General features: G+C 55.5%; 1 protein-coding gene across 9 annotated transcripts in view; it reads right to left on the bottom strand.

Moving 5' to 3' along the window:
- Positions 1-669: 669 nt before the first annotated feature.
- Positions 670-20595, bottom strand: part of IGSF9B (immunoglobulin superfamily member 9B) — a 51872-nt gene continuing 31946 nt past the window's right edge. For 6 of the 9 annotated variants that reach the window (XM_066981106.1, XM_066981107.1, XM_066981104.1 and 3 more), the window contains 2 exons: positions 11620-11741; positions 670-11124 (listed from right to left, as the gene is read on the bottom strand). In XM_066981106.1, the coding sequence (XP_066837207.1) occupies positions 10901-11124; positions 11620-11741 (346 nt within the window). In that variant the 3' untranslated portion in view covers positions 670-10900. Of the gene's footprint in view, positions 11125-11619; positions 11742-18990; positions 19037-19840; positions 20166-20206; positions 20485-20595 lie in introns of those variants that run through there. The other 3 variants (XR_010826145.1, XR_010826146.1, XR_010826144.1) reach the window with 3 other exon arrangements.

Below are 20595 nucleotides of genomic sequence, written 5' to 3'. Positions count from 1 at the left end.
AACAGGGGGGCGAAGGACCCCAATTCTGCCCCGTGCTGCGCAGGGCGGACGGTGGCTTCCCCTCCCCGCGGCCCCGGGGTCCTTCCCGGGGACCCCGGTGCCAAGTGGCACCTGCGAGGCCACCGCCGGTCCCTGCTGCTGGCATTTCGGAGGCCTTCACGAGAACGGAGGCCGAGAGCAACAATACAGATACAGAGATTATACAGAGCGCAGAATAAGTTTTCGTATAAGGCTTTGGTACAGCACCATCATGTCTCAGATTTATTTCTAAATCGTTTACAGAAAAAAAAAAAGCTTACTGAAAAAATAGTGTTTTGTTTCTCTTTTTTTATTTTTTTTTTAATTTTTAATTTTTTTCTTCTCTTGAGGAACATACCTGAAGTTCAAAAATTAACCCTCTAGTTGCCGTCTGGGCTCACACCAAATGCTATTTTTGCTGTGTGCATCTGTGCAAGTTAAAAACTACACAAATCAAACCCAGCTGCTGAAAACTGTTCCGCAGCCACCCCCTCCAGCTGCCCATGCAGCAGCCAACAAGTGCACAAGGCAGCACCCAACACCACAGAGATTCAGCAGCTGATCGCTACTAACTTTTAGTTTTTTTAAAAAAAAATAGGAGGAAAAAAAAAAGTCACGACGACAAAGAGTATGGAACCAGCGGTACTAAAGTTTACTAAAGTTTTCTTTATTGTTACTGTTATTAAAAAAAGTCAGTTCCACTGGTTACCATGGAAACAGCACCAAAGAGCACCCTAATGTGTGTTATACATCGTAATACTCGACGTTCGAGAAATGGAAACAAGGTTGGATGGTCTAGTCTGTGTGTCAATAGGCGAGAACTCTTAAAAAAATAATAACAGTTGTCCCACACAACCAGAGACCTGTTGAGTTGTAAAGAAAATGCTGGGAAAATACTGTAGAGTTAGGAGGAAATTATATCAAGACCTACCTATGGAAGTCTAAGAGGGTTCAGAGACTATAAACCTACCGAAGGGGGTTAAAAAGTCTGCGGTCCCCACGGGGGCTGGGGACCCTCCTAGGGAGCTGGCGCGCGGATGAAATTCTCTCTGGATGCCCAAAGGATGGCTCGAGAAACCTACAGAAACGTCGGTGTTTCCGTTTGGTTCCTGGAGGGCTTTCCCACAAGGGAAGCGCCGAGGGAGCAGGGTCCCCAGAGCTGGGCAGAAGGTCCCACGTCACCTCCAGGGGCACGGGAGCATCCCCCCGGCTGCTTTCTGCCGGCCCCACGGAGAAGCCGAGGCAGGGTTGTTTCACCAAGTGGCTGGGAAAAAGTTTTAAAAAGGGAGAAGTTTGGCCTTAAAGTGCATCTGGGAGGGCGCTGGCCTCTCCCAGCCGAGCTGACACCTCTCCGAGCAGAGACGGGCGCTTTGCCCCGCAGCTCTGCCCCTTTCCCTGCAGGAAGAGCCTGGGAGGGGGCAGGAAGCCCCCAGGAAGTAAATACCCAGCGAGAAGCAAGCTCCCCCCCAGAAATGCGCTCAGCTACGGCGGATGGAGGAAGCGGGGTTGTGTGTACCAAAAAAAATACATAAATATGTCAATGAGGGAAGCGGGATGATGCTGGCCCCGCGGCCGCCCCTTGGTCCCGCGGCGCCCAGGGGAGGAGCGGCTCTTTGTGTCTGTTTGGCATCCAGAGGGTTAACGGTACTGTGGAAAGTGTGCTTTGTAAACATTGTTCCTGTTTTTTTTTCTGTAAGTGATTCAAGGGGAGATGGGGAAAAGGAGAAAGCTGCCCACGACCCAGCCCACCCTCCCCGAGAGATACCCCAAAGCCAGCCGGCCCGACCGCCGCCAGGGAGCGGCCGCAGAGACGTCCCGTCCCTTCGCTTTCTTTTTCTTTTTTAAACATATAAAATACTTCACTTATGTATTTACCGCTAATAAATGCAAGTTAGTTCCATCAAACATGCTTCGCTTTGCTATCAAGAAGTGGTGCTGAACAAATCTTGGCTTGATATTTAGAAACACCCTCCCCCCGACCCACCCCAACGAAGAAGACAGAAATATCATGGAAAATACAGGTGACACCTACGGAGGAGACGGTGCCGCTGCCAGGGGGCCAGCTCCGGGCACCCTTCGCCCTCCCAAACGCGTTACATTCGTGCCTCGGTCGGTTGGGGACGCGGCGAGACAGAAGAAAAGAGGTCCTGCGTGCCTGGCACCTCCGCAGGGGGAACTGAGCCCAAAACAGCACCGGGGTCCCGCACGGGGCCATGGGACCGAGCCCACGGAGGGGAGCAGCATCCCCTGGTCCCATTGCGCAGCAATCCCTAAATCCTGGCCCCCGAAGAGGGGAGCAGAGGCACGGCTCCAGCATCTTGCCCAGGCTGGGCTCGGTGCCGAAACCGCAGCTGGAGCCTCGGGAGAGCGCAGACCCCACAGGCGGATGCCCAGGGGGAGATGTGACCCCAAGGAAACAGGGGGGTCATGGCGAGCATCAGGGGACGTGGCGGGTCTGTATTGCTTTGAAGAAAAATCCCAGAGCACCCCCACCACCTTCCCCGCAAGGGCTGCTGCGGGCACGGGTCCCCCCTGTGCCAAGCAGGGCATTGGTGACCCGACCCCCCCGTGTTACCCGTGCCGGTAACAGCAGCCTGCGCGGCACCGCTCCGCCTCCACGCTCCGAGATCTTCTCTTCCCAAAGAGGTATTTAAGTGCCGGGGCCAGGCCCTACGCCGGGAGACAGCACCGAGGCCGCCCAGCCAGGACTGCAGGAGCACCTAAGGGACCAAATCCCCTTGGCCCACACCGAGGGGGCTGCGCTGGGGTGGCACCGGCTCTGCCCCCCTCTCCCCAAGGCGTGTGGGTTTCCAAAAGGCAGCGAGGACGAGGACGGGTCGCCGGCAGCGCCCGGCGAGGCAGCGGTGTGCCCTACGGGAGGGATGCACGGGGAGCCCGTCCCCACAGCACCCCCACACCACGTCCTGTGCCACCGGGCTGCAAGCAGCCACGTCCTCCCCACCGCCAATAGCACCCTTTGAGCTAAAATTCCACTTGTTTCTCCGAAAAATAAAAAACAAAAAGCAAGACGCGTGCCCCTCCGTGGAAGCGCCACCGGGCACCATCACCTCGCCACGGCACGAGTCAAGCTGGCAGCAGCCAGGGCTCCCCTGGGAGCCCCCCACCCCGCTCCTATTTTTATTTTATTTTTTTTTCCACTTTTTCTACTGAAGCAGCAAGGCGACAGCGAGCAGCAGCGACGACGACCGCGCGGCGGGACAGCAGGCGAAGCAGAGCAGACCATCTCGGAGGGCAGACCCCGCACAAAGCCCCCAGCCTCAGCCAGCCCTCTCCCCCCCTCGCCACCGTATTGCTCAGACAGCACTAGGCATGGATACAAAAATAAAACAGCTATGTGGCTTAGATATATATATTTTTATATATATATTTGTATATATATATTTTTTTTGTCTATTTATAGGTGGATGGAGAAGCAGAGAAGCCTAAGCGCAATATAATGTAAAAATACTCGCTCTGCTCCCGCTGTTTTAGACTCTTTCCACCTCTGACAGCCTCTCTCATGCTGCACAGAAGTTTCTGACACCTAGTACTAAGGAATTATTTTAAATATTTATTCTCCCCCCCCCCTTCTAAAATAGAAAGTAACTATATATTTGTATAATTTTATGTACAACGCGGTTTCGATACACCAATATCGTTTATTTAGATAGAGATACTGGGGCTCGTTTCTCTGGTCATTTTCTCTTCAAAGTGCTGGGTGGGTGGGAATCACAGGGGCTTCGAGACCACAGGGCTGAAGCCTGGGACTTGGGCGATGGGCACCCCCTCGGCAGCTCTCTTGCTTGCCTGTAGCTTCAAGAGAACCGAAACAAAACTCCCCCCGGGAGAGAAATCGGGATTTCGATGGTAGAGCAAAAACCTGGGCAAATTCTCCTCCCCGTGGCGTGAGCAGGGGCTGGCCCTCCCCCCGGTTCCTGGTGTCCCCAGAGCCCCCAGCCTCACAAAGGGACACCGCAGGGGACAGGCACGAGCCCCTCCTGCTCCGACCAGTGCAAAAACTGCAGGATGCCAGCCCCTCCGTACCGCACGCCCTGCCCCATTGCAACCAGTATAAAACCCCTATCACCTACCACTACGGTGCATGCTTGCAGCATCCAAAACCCCCAAACCCTGAGCAATCCCTCTGCCCCCTCCCCGTATTCGGTCCTTCATCCATCCATGCACGTATCAAAAAAACGCCCAGAGCCCCGGGGATTTGGGACGCTTTGGGCACACGTCCTGAGGTCACCCAGCACGGCTGGGCGAGACACCTGCTGCCGCACACGACAAGGGACGGGCAGTTTAGACAGCACAAACCTGCCAGGCCAAAACACACAAAAATGGGGAAATTGGGGAAATACTGCTTCGTGTGGCTCCAGCTCGTCCCGGTCACTCGGAGAGGGGAGCAGGCTCCGTCCTCCAGCCTCTCCCAGGAGCCCGAAGCCGTGCAGTTCTGCCACGCAGCAGTGGGTGTCATGGAAATAAAGGTCAGTGCTAGCTTTCTCCTCTTCCATGCACAGAAGGTGCCAAATCACACGTGCCATCACTGCTTCCTCATCCAGTAACAGCCCTGGAGTACCTGACTCATGTATTTCCCCTACAGATAGTTCCCCTACAGATTTCAGCAATCACCTCTCATAGGAACCAACTACACCTCGCAGCCTCTCCTCCTCTGCAAGGACAGGCAAAGAGAAGCAAAGACATCCAGAAAAAGAAAACAAAACTAAGCTGAAGGGTGGAAATGGGAGTCGACATTCCCTTTAAAGGGTTACCCCGTGCCCAAGCAGCACGGGGATGGGCTCCTTGGTGGGCGATGAGCATCCAAAAAAAAAAAAAATTCAGCCATCCCCATGCCCGGAGCCATCGCATACTTTGCAATTTCAGCCCACGTCATCGCTGCCTGCGACCACAGCGGGTCCAGCCTGCCTTTGTGCCCTGCAAGGGGCTCCCGATTCGGTGCGCAAAGCGGCGACGCTGCAGAGCATCAGGCGGGTGAGCTCTGATGTCTTTAGTGGATGAATCCCCTGCCCCAAAAGTCCTGCTAACGAGTTTTAAAAAAAGACACGGCTCCATGCGGTGCCTGGGAGGGAGGCAGAACATCTCGTCCCGCGGAGGAACCGCCGCTGGGACAGCCTGGCTCAGCCCGCGCGGCGCTTCGCAGCCGATTTAGCCGTATCCCTCTCATCTCGTCTGACTCACGCTCTTCTGGGAAGAACAGATGCAAAAGCAAAATGCTTCAACGTGAGTAACCAGAGAGCAGCATCTGCGTGGATTTTAGATAAGGGATTCTGCACGGCGTTGCTTTCCCTTTGAACGATTGCAGTGACACCACAGCTGAGGCAACATGATGTTTCTTTCCGCTTTAATGCCCCACATGCAGGCAAAAGGCCCCTCGCTCCTACCTGCTTCTCATTATCACGGCCCAGTGATGAGTCACGTACAATGAACACAGCAAAAAAAAAGGGGGGGGTGGAACATAAAAAAGAAACCTGGTCCTGCATAGCAGGGATGGGGACACAGTGAAGGGCAGGCCTGCTGCCACGGGGCAGCAGAGAGGTGCCCTGTGCCCATCCGTTCCCAAATCCCAAATCTGGCTGCTCCCACCCCCTGCCCGACTTTGGCCATCCCAATCCCCCCCCCCACTACCAATAGAGCTCTAAACACTCTCCCCCTATAGACAAACATAGCCTTTACATGCAAATATACCAGACTTCGCATACATAATCTACCCTTGTCCTACACTTCTCTATATATTTATATCTCATATATACATTGCTTTTAGCTCCGGCTCCTTGAAAAGACTTCCTTCCGCACAAAAAGCATCAGCTCTGCCAGCTCCGGGCTGCAGCGAGCCCAAGCGGGGCGTGGAGAAATCCCTGCAGACCGCAAGCCTTCAGGCCTCCCAGGAAAACCTCCCTGCTCTCCAAAAAAATACCCCAAGCCCAGAAGCACAGCTGAAAACACGCGCTGAAACCAGCCCAGAACTCGGAGAAACCTAAATTCTCCCTCGCTGCCTTGAGGAGGAGGAGAAACCAAAATGCCAGGCAGGTTTCATCCTAACCCAAACTGCAGGATATGAGCAGCAGTAAGCTCAAAGGCGTGTGTCATGCCCAGGTGCCATGGACATGACTCAGCCCTGCTGGGACGGTGAGCTGGAGTGCTGAGCCCTCAGCACCCCTGGAGGTAGGCACAGCAGTGCTGTTATTCCCGCTGTAGAGCTGGGGAAACCGAGGCAGAGGTCCTTCTGGGCAAACCCTTCCCTGCAGTTTGGTACCTACCAAAACTCCCTGACGGGCAGTGACAAGCACAGCGTGGTGGCGCTGGATGGGGTGACAAGGGAACGCACAGAGACGCAACAGCCTCGTGCCCACCAGCCACCCAGAACGGCCTCGAAGCCCCAAGTGACCAACACACAGCAGCAACGGGGAGCTCCCTGCCCTAGGAAAATCACCAGGTACCCACACAAACACTTCCCAGCATCCCGGGAGCAAACTGTGTCCCATCCTGCATGGGGGGGCTTCCACGTGGAGCCACCCACAGCAGCGGCGCCGCAAGGTGCCCTCCTGCGCCAGAGGTGCCCCCGGCACCTCCCGGAGGCTCCAGCCCAGGGGGAGTCAGGGTGCAAGTCCATGAGAGGGCTGCAAAGACAGCTGCAGGCTCCCACCCTACAGACCCCATCTCAGTACACGTACACAGCCCCAGGCAGGCGCAGGAACGGAGCCCTACCAGCGAGCAGAAAATGCTCCTGCTCTCCCCACCAGCACTAACTCGCCTTTTCACTTACGTAAACACTGCAAAACCAAACCATGGAAAAAACAAAAAAAAAAAACAAACCATCAGTGGGTTTGCACAGCAAAGTTACCTTAAAAATACCTGGCCTAAATCACTCAACAGCTCCTGCCACAAAACCAGGCAGCACGTCACATCCAGACCTGCCTGCAAAGGGAAAGCACCGATTTCACGGGCAGGGTGTGCAGGGTGGCACCCTACAGCCGTCCTTTCAAGGGGTCCACACGACACCCTTGTGAATACCTCCCTACATTATCCACCCCCAGCTGGGGGCAGCCTTATGCTGCCCATTTCTCACTTCCTAATGCTCGCAGAACAAACCTGCGGCAGCCTCGGTGCTCCTCCAGCCTCTCAGCCTGGCTGCGGCAGGCAGAGCCCATCAGAAACCCCTAGGGCACTGCTCCCACCCACCAGCAGCACCGGGCCCCCAGAGCTGGTGCTCGCTGCACGGACACATTGGCACAGCCCAAGGACAATGCCCTCGTCAGATACAGAAGCATTTTATCCACCGCAGCCCAGCTCTTTGCGTGAGACCTAATGGAACACGTCGCGTCTGCGCCATGCAAGGAGGAACCGCACGTTTACCAACGCAGCAAGAACCATCTACCTTGGACAAGCTTACAAAATAAGAGAGTTTGGCCCATGAAGATAAAAAAAATCAAGATATATTTTGCAGCACGAAAGAAAAAGGAAAAAAGCAGCAGCAGCCGTGTTTGCAAACAACCAAAACAAAACGGAGTTCAAACAGGGATGGAATGGGGGAAAACGTTTGGCATCGTCTGACACAGCTTCGATGTCCCAGGTCCGCGGGAGGAGAGGAGAGAAACCCCGTAAGGGCATGGAAACCAGAGAGCTGGGAGAAGCGAGGAAGTTGCCAAAGCAAGAGGCGAGCCCATCTGCCAAAGCACGGCCCAGCACGTGGCAAGAGTCTATCAGAAGGTAACTCGGTCTAGCGGGGAAAGGAGGTAAGGATGGTTTAGGGAAGAGACGCGTCCACGAGGCGCCCTGGCGGGATTTCCCACTCCAGCAGCGTGGCAGGTACACGGCTGAAAGAGAGAGGGCTGCAGCTCCAGCCTTTAAAGGTCGAAGACCATGAAAAGCAGGGGGGCCCATCGGCTCAAAACACCTGCAAAAGGAAAACAAACTCTCAAAAGATTGACCAAGCAAGCTGGCGCGCTCCGTCAACCTTCCCTGCGCTCCAAATCCTCCTCCTTACGGCGGGGACGGGGGCACGGTCCCGAGGTCAAAACCTCAAGAGCCCGAAGACGCTGCCTCGCCCGTAACAAACGGGCATTGCAAATAGTTTGGAAAGCACTCAAATGAAAAAGGAAGCTTTCTGCTAGAGAGGTCCAGGCCACGAGAGCGAAAGGACGAGCGAGCGAGCTGCGGCACGGAGCCTACGCGCCCCCCACCCAGCGGGGCATCGCGCCGCGGAGCGTCCCCGGCCCCGCGCGGGGTGAACGTCACCTGTGGGGCTCACGTCCACGCAGAGAGGGCGGCCACGACCGAGGCACCCGCTCGCCCCATCGGGCGTCCTCAGGGAGGCTGGATGCGGCCCCCCGCGGCCCCGTGTCCTCCTCCGCTGCAACATCAGCCACGGTCTGGGGCAGAAATCAGCTCCTCTCACACCTACGCCAGTGAGCTGAAGTCACCCGGACAGAGATTTCCCACTGCCGAACGGGCAAATGGCATTAAATCAATTCAGATCCAAGTGGATTCTAGGTAAAGCCCTAAAACACACTCAAATAAAAGAAACACTCGGTCATACTGTTAGCAAAGTTGAAGTCTCGCTCTGGTGGTTGATGGTATTACATCAGGTCACGAGGTTCTCAAAATAAAAAAAGAGCCCTGATGCAGGCTTAAAGAGAGAGGCATTTCTAAGCGACCCTCCCTCCTTCCCGAGACAAATCCGCTCACGGTTTGAAGACCACCTAAATGAAGTTGTTAAAGCTTGAAAATATCTCTTTATCGATTAGAGGATTCTGTCAAGTGGTTCGAACCTAAGTCAGGGCTTTGAGATTTGGAAAGACGTGGTGCTCTGCTGCCACTGTCGCAGGTTTCTGAACATCCCGATGGAAGAGGAAGCACAACGTTCTGGAAAAAACAGAAATTTCTAGGCAGACTGACAAACAGATTTATACCTAAAACCTCCTGGGGAGCTTGGCTTGTTGGCATTGCCTTCCCCCGACCCCTCACTCTGGCCAGGCAGGCGAGAGCTCGCACGTTTCTCCAAACATCGAAGCCCTTTGAGGTTCAACCAGCAGCAAGAGCAATAACCAAGGCAAACCACAATTAAAGGCGAGACGGCAGAGCATCTCTTGGCGATTCTACCTGGGAATAAACTAAAGTTTTGTAAGCAAATGGCAAGCCCATGGCAAAAGAAATGCCTACAGGCTCTTGGATTCTCCTGATGATTTTTCCACAGCCCGAATCCACTTAAAGCAAGGATACTCACAGGAAATACTTGGTATTTATTCCCAGGCAGGCTGGCGGGTTTAGCACTTTACCAGAGAGGAAGAAGTGTGCAAACCTGAATTAAGTGTTTGATCTTACCACTTCAAAAAAAATCTAACTATTTTGAAGGTAGGGTTCACGTGGTAGTAATAGCACTCAGTACGTAGGTAGCACTTGCAGCCCGTGGACAGCCAAGTGCTTGACAAAAGTGCTCAGATATGACTTATCCCCATTTTACAGATGGGAGAACTGAGGCACAGAGAGGTTCGGTGACTTGCCCAAGGCCACGCAGTTAGAGAGCGGAGGCAGAGCAGGGAAGAGAAGCCAAAGCCAGGTGTTCTCGGAGCAGGCTACAGCTTCCCTGCCGAAAAAAGGCCTACGTAACCCAGAGAAACATCAATTGCCAAAGGAACCTGCCCTAGGAAGAGGAAATACATTCTGGTGAAGAGTTAGGACAGCATTACCAAGAGGGGAACAGCGGGTCTCCTGGGACGGGGCAAAGAGAGGGACAAGTCCCAAAGCAGGTGTCGCAGGTCGCCTGGGCAGCTGGGCTGAAGCAGGAGGAAGGGGCACGCAGCGAAACCAGCAGCAACACGGGTCAGACCGATGCGAAATGCTGGGCTGAGCTTTGCGAGGCTGCTCGGAGAAGCCGTCCGTTGTGAGCCACAGAGCCGGGCACTTCCCAGCCGCTCTCGCTCGGGATCAGCGAGCTGCCAACAAGAGGCTTTGGGGTCTACGCAGCCAAACCCCGTTCGCTCGCACCCCTACAACGGCGTCGCCCCGTTCTGCAGTTACGGATAAAGTTTACAAACGTTACCGTAGTAAGAAATCACATCACTGCACGGCACTGGAGAACATTTGCTAGTGATACACGGAGCGTCGGGAAGAATTGATCAAAACCACCCTCACCAAGGTTGACACAAGCCACACTCGGGGGGAAGACACCCGTGGGTGAAAACAGTCCCACACCTGCGTGCTTGCAAAGTGTTCGGCACACGTTAACAAGGTTAAAACGCATATGCACAGACAGATTGTGATTTCTCAATCTCAGGCTGGTTTGAAGCCTTGGGGTCTTTCTGGTTTTCCCTTTCAGAGATAGGTAAGGAAAGATGTCAGTGACATTGTTGTTGCTGTTATCTTCACATAAAGGGAGGCTGGGAAGGGGGAGGCAAGGAGATTTTCACAATTACAGCTTTCCTGGGATTATTTGGTCTCATTCTATCATAATCAGATTCAGGGGATTACCAGTTGTTAGTTGGACCGGTAGTTTCATGTCAATTAATTACGCCCCGCGTCATTTCTTCCAGCGATTCAGGGCCAGCTGCTTAACTCCACAATTTCTACCTACGCGCACGCTGCAGAAGCAGATGTCAAAAGCTCCGCCTGTGCCTTTTACATCTGGAGATCTTTTCCGAAACCAAGGTGCAACACCCCCTTCCCGCCCCACTGAAGCCGTAAGGGGGAGATGCAGATCCGAGCAGCCCCAGGCAACCCCCCTGGACCCCAGCCCACCCCAGGGTCCCCCCCAGCTCATCCTTGCCATGACCCCCCGGCCCGGCGTGCACGCAGACGAGGCTCCAGCTCCCTCCAAACCCCTATTATTATTATTATTTTTTAACCTTCTTGGGCCGGCGCGAGGCTAAAGCAAAGTGGCGTGCCCGCTGGGGTCGTCGTGGTCCACGCTGTTGAGGATGGCTGTCTGGTCTTCGGGGAGCTGCCGGTGGCAGAGGTCGTCCTTGAGCGCCGAGAGGCGGGCGAAGGGGTCCTGACGAGGGTGTCTCTTCTTCTTGCGGAGGCAGACAGCTTCGTCAGGCCACAGTACCTGAGAGCTGGGAAGGTGCTGAACCTGGGAGGCAGAGCCGTCTGCGGAGGAGAGAAGGCAGACGGATGAGAGCCAGCACCCACCTGCGTGCCATAAAATGATTACATCGAGTCCTGGTCCTCCTCCCTGTGCCACCCCAAACCCTGCCGCCCGAGAGGTGGGGAAGGGGGAGACTTCAGCTGGAAGGAAAAAGGGTGTTTTCAAGGGAGGAAAGGGAAAGTCACCTCGAGGGGAGGATAGACAGGAAGAGAGGTCAGGATGGGGGCTCCGCCACGCAAGAAGCAGGTTGGGCAGCAGAAAAAACGAACACAAAATCCTAAGGAAAGCCACTAGAGATGGGTAGATGTTAAAGGATGGAAGAGTAGTTTGGAGGCAAGGGAGGGACAGCATGGGGGCACGCAGCCATCCATTTGGGAGGCAGGAGCTGGGCAGGAGCCCAGAGACCAACCCAGTGCTGGAGCCAGTGGGGACCAGCCTGAGCGGTCCACGGGGCACCGAGGAGACGCTGCTGGGGACCATGGGGTCCTCACACTCACTGGATTGTTTTCTGTTTTTCGAGGAGCCCTTGGATGACTTTTTGGGCTTCTTTATCCGCTGGTATTTCAGAGCTTCGAGCCTCTCAGGTGCAGCAGCGTCCCCAGACGGAGATGGACGTTTTCTAGAAAGGAAAAGCAGACACGCGCCATCAGCGGCTCCGGGCCACGCTCGGACCGTGGGGCGTCCCAGGCGGGGGGCGGTCGACCCCAGCCAGCTCTGCCATGGAGAAGGAAAAGGTGAGAAGCCCGGGAGGAGGCAGCACGGCCAGCCAGGCATGCTGGGCACACGCTGCAGGAGACGGGAGGCTCCACACGTGTGCGCCACCGTCCCCTCCCTTGTGCCCCCAGCTCAGCTGCGTCGCAAAGTCCAAGTGCGGAGAGGGCGCAGCCAGCACCCGGCTCACCTGCCTGCCACGCCAGCACTGCTACACACAAAGGACGGGGCAGATCCCATGTCCGATAAGGCATTTTTGGGAAGTGGTGGGAAACCCCTTGGGATGGAGAGGGAGGGGGAGACGGAGAAGCAGCACGACAGCTCCGAGACTGGGGCTGTGTGTGACAAAGGGCGGGTGACACCGGCGCAACAAACAGGACGGTGGCAGGGATCCTGCCTGGCCCCCGCTCACGTGGAAAAGAAGAAACAGGGCCACACGACAGACAGGGACACGAAGGGCACAGCTGGGGTCAGCACCTCGCTCCCAGGTCCCTGCTAGAAGCGACAACAGGATACAGCAGCACAGGAGCTCCTGCTCTGTAACGCTGAGAGCGGGATGCTCTGGCCCGGCAGGACGGGGTGCACCGGGACTTGGAGACAAAAACGCCAACGAGATTTCATTGCAAGGGACAAGGAGGGGATTTGCACAGAGATTTTTCTGATGGGAGAGTCAGTAGTTAAAAGCAAGTTTCCCAGACTTAGTCCCCAGGTAACTGTTGTACAGGAACCTATTCAGTACGGGAACCTGCTCAAGGTGAAGTGGCCTCCCCTTCGCAAAGGGCTCTTGCTCTATTTTCCTTCCCTATACCTGTTTTTCCCTGGCCAAGGAGTGGAAGGTAGAACCGCTGTAGAGAGCAGGGCAGCAAAAGAAAACCTTTTCCTTAGGAGAGGAGCTGGTCCAGCTCTCATCTATAACACACCACAGCATCCCCTCTTTTCCTGCTTCCCCTCTCCTCCCCCTTAGTTTTACTTTCACGTCTCGGAGTTCCACAAGCACCTCAGGCCACGCAAGCAGAAGTCAGTCTAGGCAGCTAAGCCCCGGGTAGCGACCTGGGATCAAACCGAGTCATCGGAGCAACCTGCACACGAGGTGCCCAGAGGTGGCACGGGGAGCATCCACAAAGCACCTCCCATTGCAGTAAAGCCAGGCAGAGAGGAGAACCTGGAGATTTAATGCAGCGTGCCTCCGACAAGCCTGCGCTCACCCCAACCCACCCTGCGGAGAAGGAGATGCACACGTCTGGTCTAACAACCCAGTCACTGCAGGTCAGTGCCCAAACCTTGTCACTGAGTCAGTCACACAGATAGCACTGTCCGTGCTGACAGCAGCTCCCGGAGCTTCAGGCTTCTGTGCTCGTGGCAGGGCTCAGACACCAGCTCATGCCATCCCCTGCTCGCAGCCAGCGCGCTCCAAGCCTCCTCCTCCAGCGCCTCTGAAGCTGTGTGCAGCTCCTCATGCCTCCAGAGCTATCGACAGCAGAAATCTGGAGCTAAGCTGTTCCCCAGGGCAGTTTCCAAGTCAGCCACCAGCACGGAGCGAGTACGTGGCACATCCCCAGCACAGTTAGAGCGCGACTCAGCAGGAACAAGAGCCCACATCTTCTAGAGGGCAAATCCTTCTTCTCAACAGGCTGACTTCCACCCAAACACAGGATGCTTTTCTTCTGTTCCCACTTCATCGCTCTTTGGATTATTCACTCCAGGAATTCGGATTATCCAGTCCAGGAAGCCAACAGCAGCGAATAACCATGACAGGCTCAAAACACACGGCATGCTGAAAAAAATGTGCATAGGAAACAGCGAGGATCCTCGTGACAGCAGCACAAGGAAGGCACTCCCACCTTCCCCTTTTAACACTGCTGCAGACGAGGAAGGTGATAAGAAGCAAATGAGGATTGTGGGCAGGATGCCAGCTAAGGCACTGTCCACCAAAACTGGAAATACCAACAGGTTTGGGCTATATGTGCTTTTTTATTTAAACAGATGAACGCATTGCCAAGAGCAAACCCAGACCGAGGAGTGCTGTGACCTTCGAGGACAGGACCCCTCATCTCCCCATGGTTTCGGGGGGAGCCCCTCCAGCAGAAGGCTTTCCTCTGCGAGTCTCCACGTGTGCCACAAAACACCGGTGTGAGCACGGCTCAAAGGCAACGCTTTCCATCCGAGATCCCAAGCGGCTGCTGGAGCAGCGCACACTTCAGCTGGAGTGGCGCAGGCAAAGAGCTCCCAAGGGTTCCTTTCCCCCGTGAGGAGCAGAAGGGGTTGTTTTTGAAGATGCACGTGACTACAAAGCCTCTCCCTCTTGCTGTTAGCTTTGGAGAGCACCAAGGAAAGCGCAGCATCATTTGATGAAGCAGCTGGGGCACAGCAGATGCAATGGGAACCCAACGACTGGGGTATAGAAAAGCCCCTTTCATGCTTCCCATCACAGAGACATCACGGCGTAGATGAGATGCTCCTGGCGATCCTCTCTTCCAGCTCCCAGCGGAGCAGCACATCAGCCGAAGATGAAGCACCTCTTCAGACGAGCTGGTAGTCCTGCCGGCTGGATCCACGCAAGCCTCCCCTTGTAGGAAAGACATTTACAAGCTTGTACAGTCGCTGTGCCTAAACGTGTTCTTCCCAAGGCCCCGGCTGCCACGTACTGGCAGCCTCCAGCGAGAAATGCTGCCAGCAGCAGCTCCGAGCTCTGCTGGGGCTCTCCCTGCTGACTTGCACCAACGCTGACAGCCGCCGTGCTGCACCCTGGGCACGTGCTGGCCTGGAGTAAGACCACAGCGACCCAAAGAGCCAAGAGCATGGGACATCCCTGCAGTAATCCCTGCAGGAACATTCAATAGCAGACTTTTTCCATTTTACGCCCACTGGGCACGAATAACCGCACACCAGTTGCACTTGGGCAAGTCCGTGGTCAGTCACAGCCTCAGCTACTCCAGCTCCAGCCCCGTGCCTGTGGAGCTCACGTGCACCAAGCCCCGGATGCCAGAGAGCTCAGAGATCCTGCCACTGTCCATCAGCATCCCTCTTCCACCACCCAAACAACTTTACTACTGTTACCAGAGCTCCACACGTAAAAGCCTCTCACTATTTCCATTCTTTTTTTCCCCTCTAAGAAGCTGCTAGTGACCGTGGCATGTTGACAAAACTAGACAGATTTACGCAAGGGATTATGAGGAAATTGCCTGGAGCTCGCTTCCACTAGTTCTCCCTAATTGGGCTTGTATTTATGCACACAAATATCAACAGCGAGCGCACTGAACCCATGTGTCACTATAAATACTGTTTGACCTCTGGCAAGGAAGAGAGGGAGTGGAGGACGAAACACCGCTACTCACCAGCCAAATTTCATCTGCTCTACCCACCCTTTATTTCTTCAAAGGTCTCCGATTCATTCGAATTAATTTTCATTTTAAGCCCAGCCAAAAGCCTCTTCCTGCCCCCAGAGTTGGTGTTTTGGGCAGCTGCCCGTGCGCGAGAGATCCTGCATACCGACAGACGAGAGGTTGAGGGAGGCGGGTGAACTTCTGGAGACTTCAGCGTATTGCCAAGCAAAGGAGCTTCAAGAAACACACAATTTCCTGCCGTAAGCCTTCTGCGAGATGCCACAAAACACCCAGCACAGAATTTTCCTCGAGTCCTCAAAGGACAACCCTTCTGAACGAGAAAGGGTCTGAATTATGTGGTCCTGGAGAGACTGCAAAGGTACCGAGGGAGCTCCAGGCACCCCAGGACAGGAGGAGGTGGCTACAGGGAAAGAGTTATCCAGACCACACGTATCTCAGCTATGCCTTCTTCAAACATTATTCCACATTTGAAGCGAAGATGTAAGGGAGAAGGCCCCGAAAAGCATCACTACTCCTTTTCAGCCCACAAGGGGGAACCCATGAGAAAATACAGGCTGTGACATTCAAGGACACGGCGCGTGATGTCCCCTCCTGGAGGTCTCACACCCGTCCCCTGCCTCCTCCTCTCCTTGAGCCAAGACAGCGACATCCAGGAACAGCTTGGACACATCAGAGCATCCTCTTGGCAATCATCAGAGCCCACCATGCCCCAGCCAGGCTCCTTCAACCCTTCGTCCTCCTCATGTGAAGCGCCCAAGCTGCCTACACGAGGCTCCATCTCAAGCTCGAGTCCCCGTGGGATCCCCCAAGGTGTCCTGCAAGTGGGAATTTGCCCTCGGCCCTGAGGCGGTGCCATCCCGGGACGCCACTGCGCATCGCTTGAGATCCTTGAGCACGAGCAGCGCTGGAGAAACGCGGCGGTCACGGCCCCTGTCCCCAGAGCACAGCCACGGCACCGGAGGGTGGAAGGGGCTGGTGAGAGCGGGGGGCACACCGGAGAAGGGGGGGGCCCTCCTACAGGTCTGCAGACAGCACAACTCGGCTACACCACGGACTCCACCATGCTGACGGGAGAGGAGCAGGGAGGAGAGAGGGCGAGGGAAAAAGGGACTGGAGCGGAGAGAGAAAATGGGGATACAGTCACGGGGAAAGCAAGGGGGGGGAGAGAGGAAGATAAATGAAAAACAGGAGTGAGAAAATATATAAAGGAAAAAAAAAAGACTGAAAAGAAAGAAATAATAATTAAGAAAGGAAAGAAAAACGCACTCAGACAGGAGGACTCACAACTTCTCCAAGCGGGAGGAGGCATGAAACACATGCAGAGGATCAGCACATGGACAGTCTTTAAAGGGGAACCTGGTTGCTTTCAAGCGGGGAGCGAGGGGTGCTGCTCCTCCCGCACGCCTGGCGCCGACGTCCCTGCGTCACCCGAGGCTCCGACGTGCCCGAGCCCGCGAGCTCCCGGTGTCAGCAGCACTGCCCCGGCCAGGGGGGGCCGGGGGGGCCGCCCGGAGCAGGCTGCGATGCCGAGGGGCGCGGGGGCTTGGTGCCTGGTCTGTGGTTTTTGGGTTTCCCTCTGCAGGGAGGCAACAATGCCCTCTTGCCTCTTAAAGCGATGCGTTGCCGCTCGCTGCATCCGAGCAGAAGATGAAAAAGTGCTAGTGCTAGCCCACGAATGGCATTATTTATCCCTGTTTGTCAGTAAAAACTACCCAGGCTTCACCCAGAAAAAGCCACCGTGCGACGGCTCCTGCTCCCAGCACCACCGAGCTCGCAAACTGCCTCTCCCTCCCCTCCTCTCAGCTTTTATTGCTGCAGTACAGAGAGCTGGCTGCTCTAGTATAAAATAATCCCGGTGCTCTGCATCCACTGACAAATTTTACGACCCCAAATCATCAAGAAATTACTTGGCTGGGCTCTTTACAGGATTCCTCGCTTATTAGAGCGAGATTTATTTTCCTTATGGCTTCTCTTTTTTTGGGATAATGACTCTGGACTCGCTCCTGCAACTCCAACCCCTGGCAGCGTCTCAGAGCCGGACAGAGGGCTGCTCCCCAGCCAGCGTCCTGCTGGATGACGGGACCCTGCTCCCCAAACCCCTCCAGCTCAGGTGGGAGCAAACTGGGACCCATGCAGCAGCCACACCAATCAAGGACATGAGCCTGGACTGACCCAGGCTGGGCTGAGGTCTCACTCGCTCAGGTACCCAGTTCTCCTGGATCAGGGGAAGCACTGGGGATAAAGGAGACACAAAACAGCCACAAGGGTTTCCCTCTTTCTCGAGAAGTCTGGAACAACCCAGGTGATTTTAACAAGGCTCAGCATGGGACACCCTGCTCTGGGATCAGCCAAAGAGAACAGAAGGTGGCCAAGCACAGAGCTTTGGAGACTGGAAGGCTCAAACCTAACGGGTTTTGCTGTGCCAAGAGGTTTTTGGCTCCTCCATGGAGCACACATCCCATACCTGCTCCACGATCCTTCCTCCCCTCTCTCCCCCTGCTGCTCTCCCCACCCCAGGACAAACCCTCCAGGTGAGCTGGAGGAATTCCCCTCTCCTGGAAATAATCTACCCGGTTTCCCCAGGCACCTCACCTCCCTCTCACAGGGCTCCCTTCCACTCTTGCAAGGCTCCTCAGGCTTTCTGGAGAGCATCAGCCAGGACCTTGACTCTTCCCATCCAAGGCTACAAGCTTCTGTTTTTGAAGACCTGTCCTAACAAGGCTGGGGCATGGCCAGGCCCCACAAACCATCCCATCTGCAGTCCCACCTCTTCTTTCATAACCAGCCCGGCTGACAGCAGAATGGGTCAGTGTTCTGTTCCTCTGGGTTGGGAATGAGATTTATCCCACCTCATTTTATCAGTTTTAGTGAAAGGGGAAAAAAGGATAAAGTTATCTGCTTATAGGGTCTGGAAACCATCCCCGGACTGCTCCATTGCTGTTCCAGGGATGCCTGTGGCCTTCTAGAAAACCGGCCCCACCGGGGAGCCCCTGAGAGGTATTTTGTTGGGAGCCTCTTTACAGATTTGCTTAGGGCTGTTTAATTACAACTGGGTCAGAAGAAGTCTTACAGATTACTCCAAGGAGTATTCCAGAGAGGGAGGGCTTTCGCTACAACTCTGTTTGCCACAGGAACGATGAAGCACCTCACCGGCAGCCTCAAACTGTAGCTACAATGCTGCCGACCATAAAGACCACCTTGAAAAAAGGCTTCTCCCACTTTCCATAACAGAGAAACCTTGGGAAGAAGAAAATAGACCCAGGTAACAACAGGACCAAAAATCTCCGTTTCCTGGAACAGAACTGGGACTTATTTTGGAGCTGCAGCCCAGGAGCACTGTTAGGAGCCAGCTTGCTCCAGAGGTGGCTGTTTCATCTGGCTCAAGGTACAAGACTCCGAGCTTTGGAGAAAGCAGGTCCCAGCACACGCCTCGCCCACGCCGCACAGCACCAGCCCTGCCGGAGCCAGGGGTGCCTCCCAGCATCATCCTCTGCCAAAGAAGCCACAGCCACGGGCAGATATCAGCTCGGCGAGCCCCGGCACACACGTGAGCATCGCCACGAGCACCCCACGCCTGATACAGCTGCACCACCGGGCTCTCCAGCCACACTGCCTCCCCAAAGGGAGAGGGGAAACCCAAAAGCCACAGAGACTGTACGTCCAGAGGTGTTGCCTAGTGTTTTACAATTCCTTATTCCCCTTTAAAGGAAGAGATGGTATTGGAAAAGCCCCTTCCATGTCCCCTCTCATGCCCCGCTCCCGGCCACCCTCCACAGCGCCCACACCATCCTTTCGGACATGGATCACCCTTACCTATTGAGCTGAGGAGAAGCTTGTCTCGACAACACTGCCCAGATAGCTGAGATTAATCAAAAACAAAGCAGTTATCAACACCCGCAAGGAGCCGAGCTCCGCAACACATCAGCACGTCAACAACTCCAAAGGAAAAAGGAGGGAAAGAAACCGAACTGAAACACAAACGAAACAAGGCTGGAGAAGAAAGGGGGAAAGAAACAGAAGAGAAAGGAAAAAGAACAAAAGTAATAATCGACGAAGCGAATGGATACACTGCATAAAAGCACGGACAACAGTGCTCTAACACAGACTTGTCCTGCACCTGGAGCTCCTCGGGGCGCCCTGGCTCTGAGACTGCGTGGAGACGTGGACCTACGTGACCGTGCGTGCCTGCATGGCTACGGATCTGCCTTCCCAAAAAAGCCACGCAGAAGTCATCTCAGGCTCCTCCAGGTCTTCTCCCTCCCCGGCCTCTCCCGTGAGCCCCTCCTGCACCCTACGCACCCCATCCCCAGCCGTGCCGGAGGGACTTCCTAAGGCCATAAACGCTTCCAGGTACCAGAGGGTGGGAGTGAAATGCGGAGGGCGCTGCGGGGTGAAAGGCTGCCTCCCCCCTCCCCAAAAACCACGGCTCTTCTCCGAACGCCTCCGACCGCGCCGGCGCCGCGGGGCTGGGCGCCCCGGCTCCCCGCGGGGCTCCACCACGAGCCGAGGGGTTCGGCCCCCCCAACACAACAAGCCGAAATGAAGCGAGACGAAAGGATGGAACGAAAGCACGGCTACGGGATCTAGGGTGCTGTGAAAGAGACGGAGGGAGAGAGGAGAAATACAGAGAGAAAGACACTTTTGCCTGGAGCAACCCTGGTACCTGGAAAACCAGCCGCTACTGTCTGTCTAGTGCAGCCACATCCCTCTTTAGGGCAGGATCTGAGCGTGCCGGCGGCCTCCTGATTTCCGCTGGGGTTTTTGTTTTGTTTTTTTTTTTTCCTCTCCTGACATGCTGCTGGTGGGGCTAAGTCCTCGATCTCTCCCTGCCCGCGTCCTGGGGCTGCAGCATCCCTTTTGCAGATGGGGCGGTGACTTTTATAGCTGTTTCTGTCATGCATTAAAGCTCTCTAGACTCCGCGGGAAGGAACAGAAGGAAGACAAAAGCGCGGCGGCCCTAACGTTCGAAGAAAGCCAAGAGCCAGCAGCTAGAAGAGGAAACAACCGCCGGTGACACCAGGACACTTACCTACGCGAGCCGGGAGCCGGGCCCGGTGGCCCAGGTCTTTGCCAGCCTGGCAGACGGCCCGCAGCCCGAGTCACAGAGCTCCCGGTTCCCACGTGAGAGGTCGGGGAGGAGGAAAGCGCGCCGGCAGCACCGGGAAGGCCGTCTGCCTAACCCTGAGCCGGCTCGGGCAGCGGCCATGCACCCTGCGCCCGCAGCACGAGCCTCTTCAGAGCCACGTCCTAGCAAAGCCCGCGGGACGCCATCTCCAAAAGGGATGCTGCAGCGTACCCAGACCGACCCTACGAGTTGGGATGATGATGGTGGGGAGGGAGTCGGAGGGATGGGGGGGCAAGGCAGGGAGGGAAAGGCGGGAGGGGGCCGGGGGCAAGGTTTTTGGCGGGGGGGGACCA

This window comes from Anser cygnoides, chromosome 21 (assembly GCF_040182565.1).
Source record: "Anser cygnoides isolate HZ-2024a breed goose chromosome 21, Taihu_goose_T2T_genome, whole genome shotgun sequence".
Lineage (NCBI taxonomy): Eukaryota > Metazoa > Chordata > Aves > Anseriformes > Anatidae > Anser > Anser cygnoides.
The sequence above is the reverse complement of the archived record's forward strand: the minus strand, read 5'-3'. Positions and strand labels throughout refer to the sequence as shown.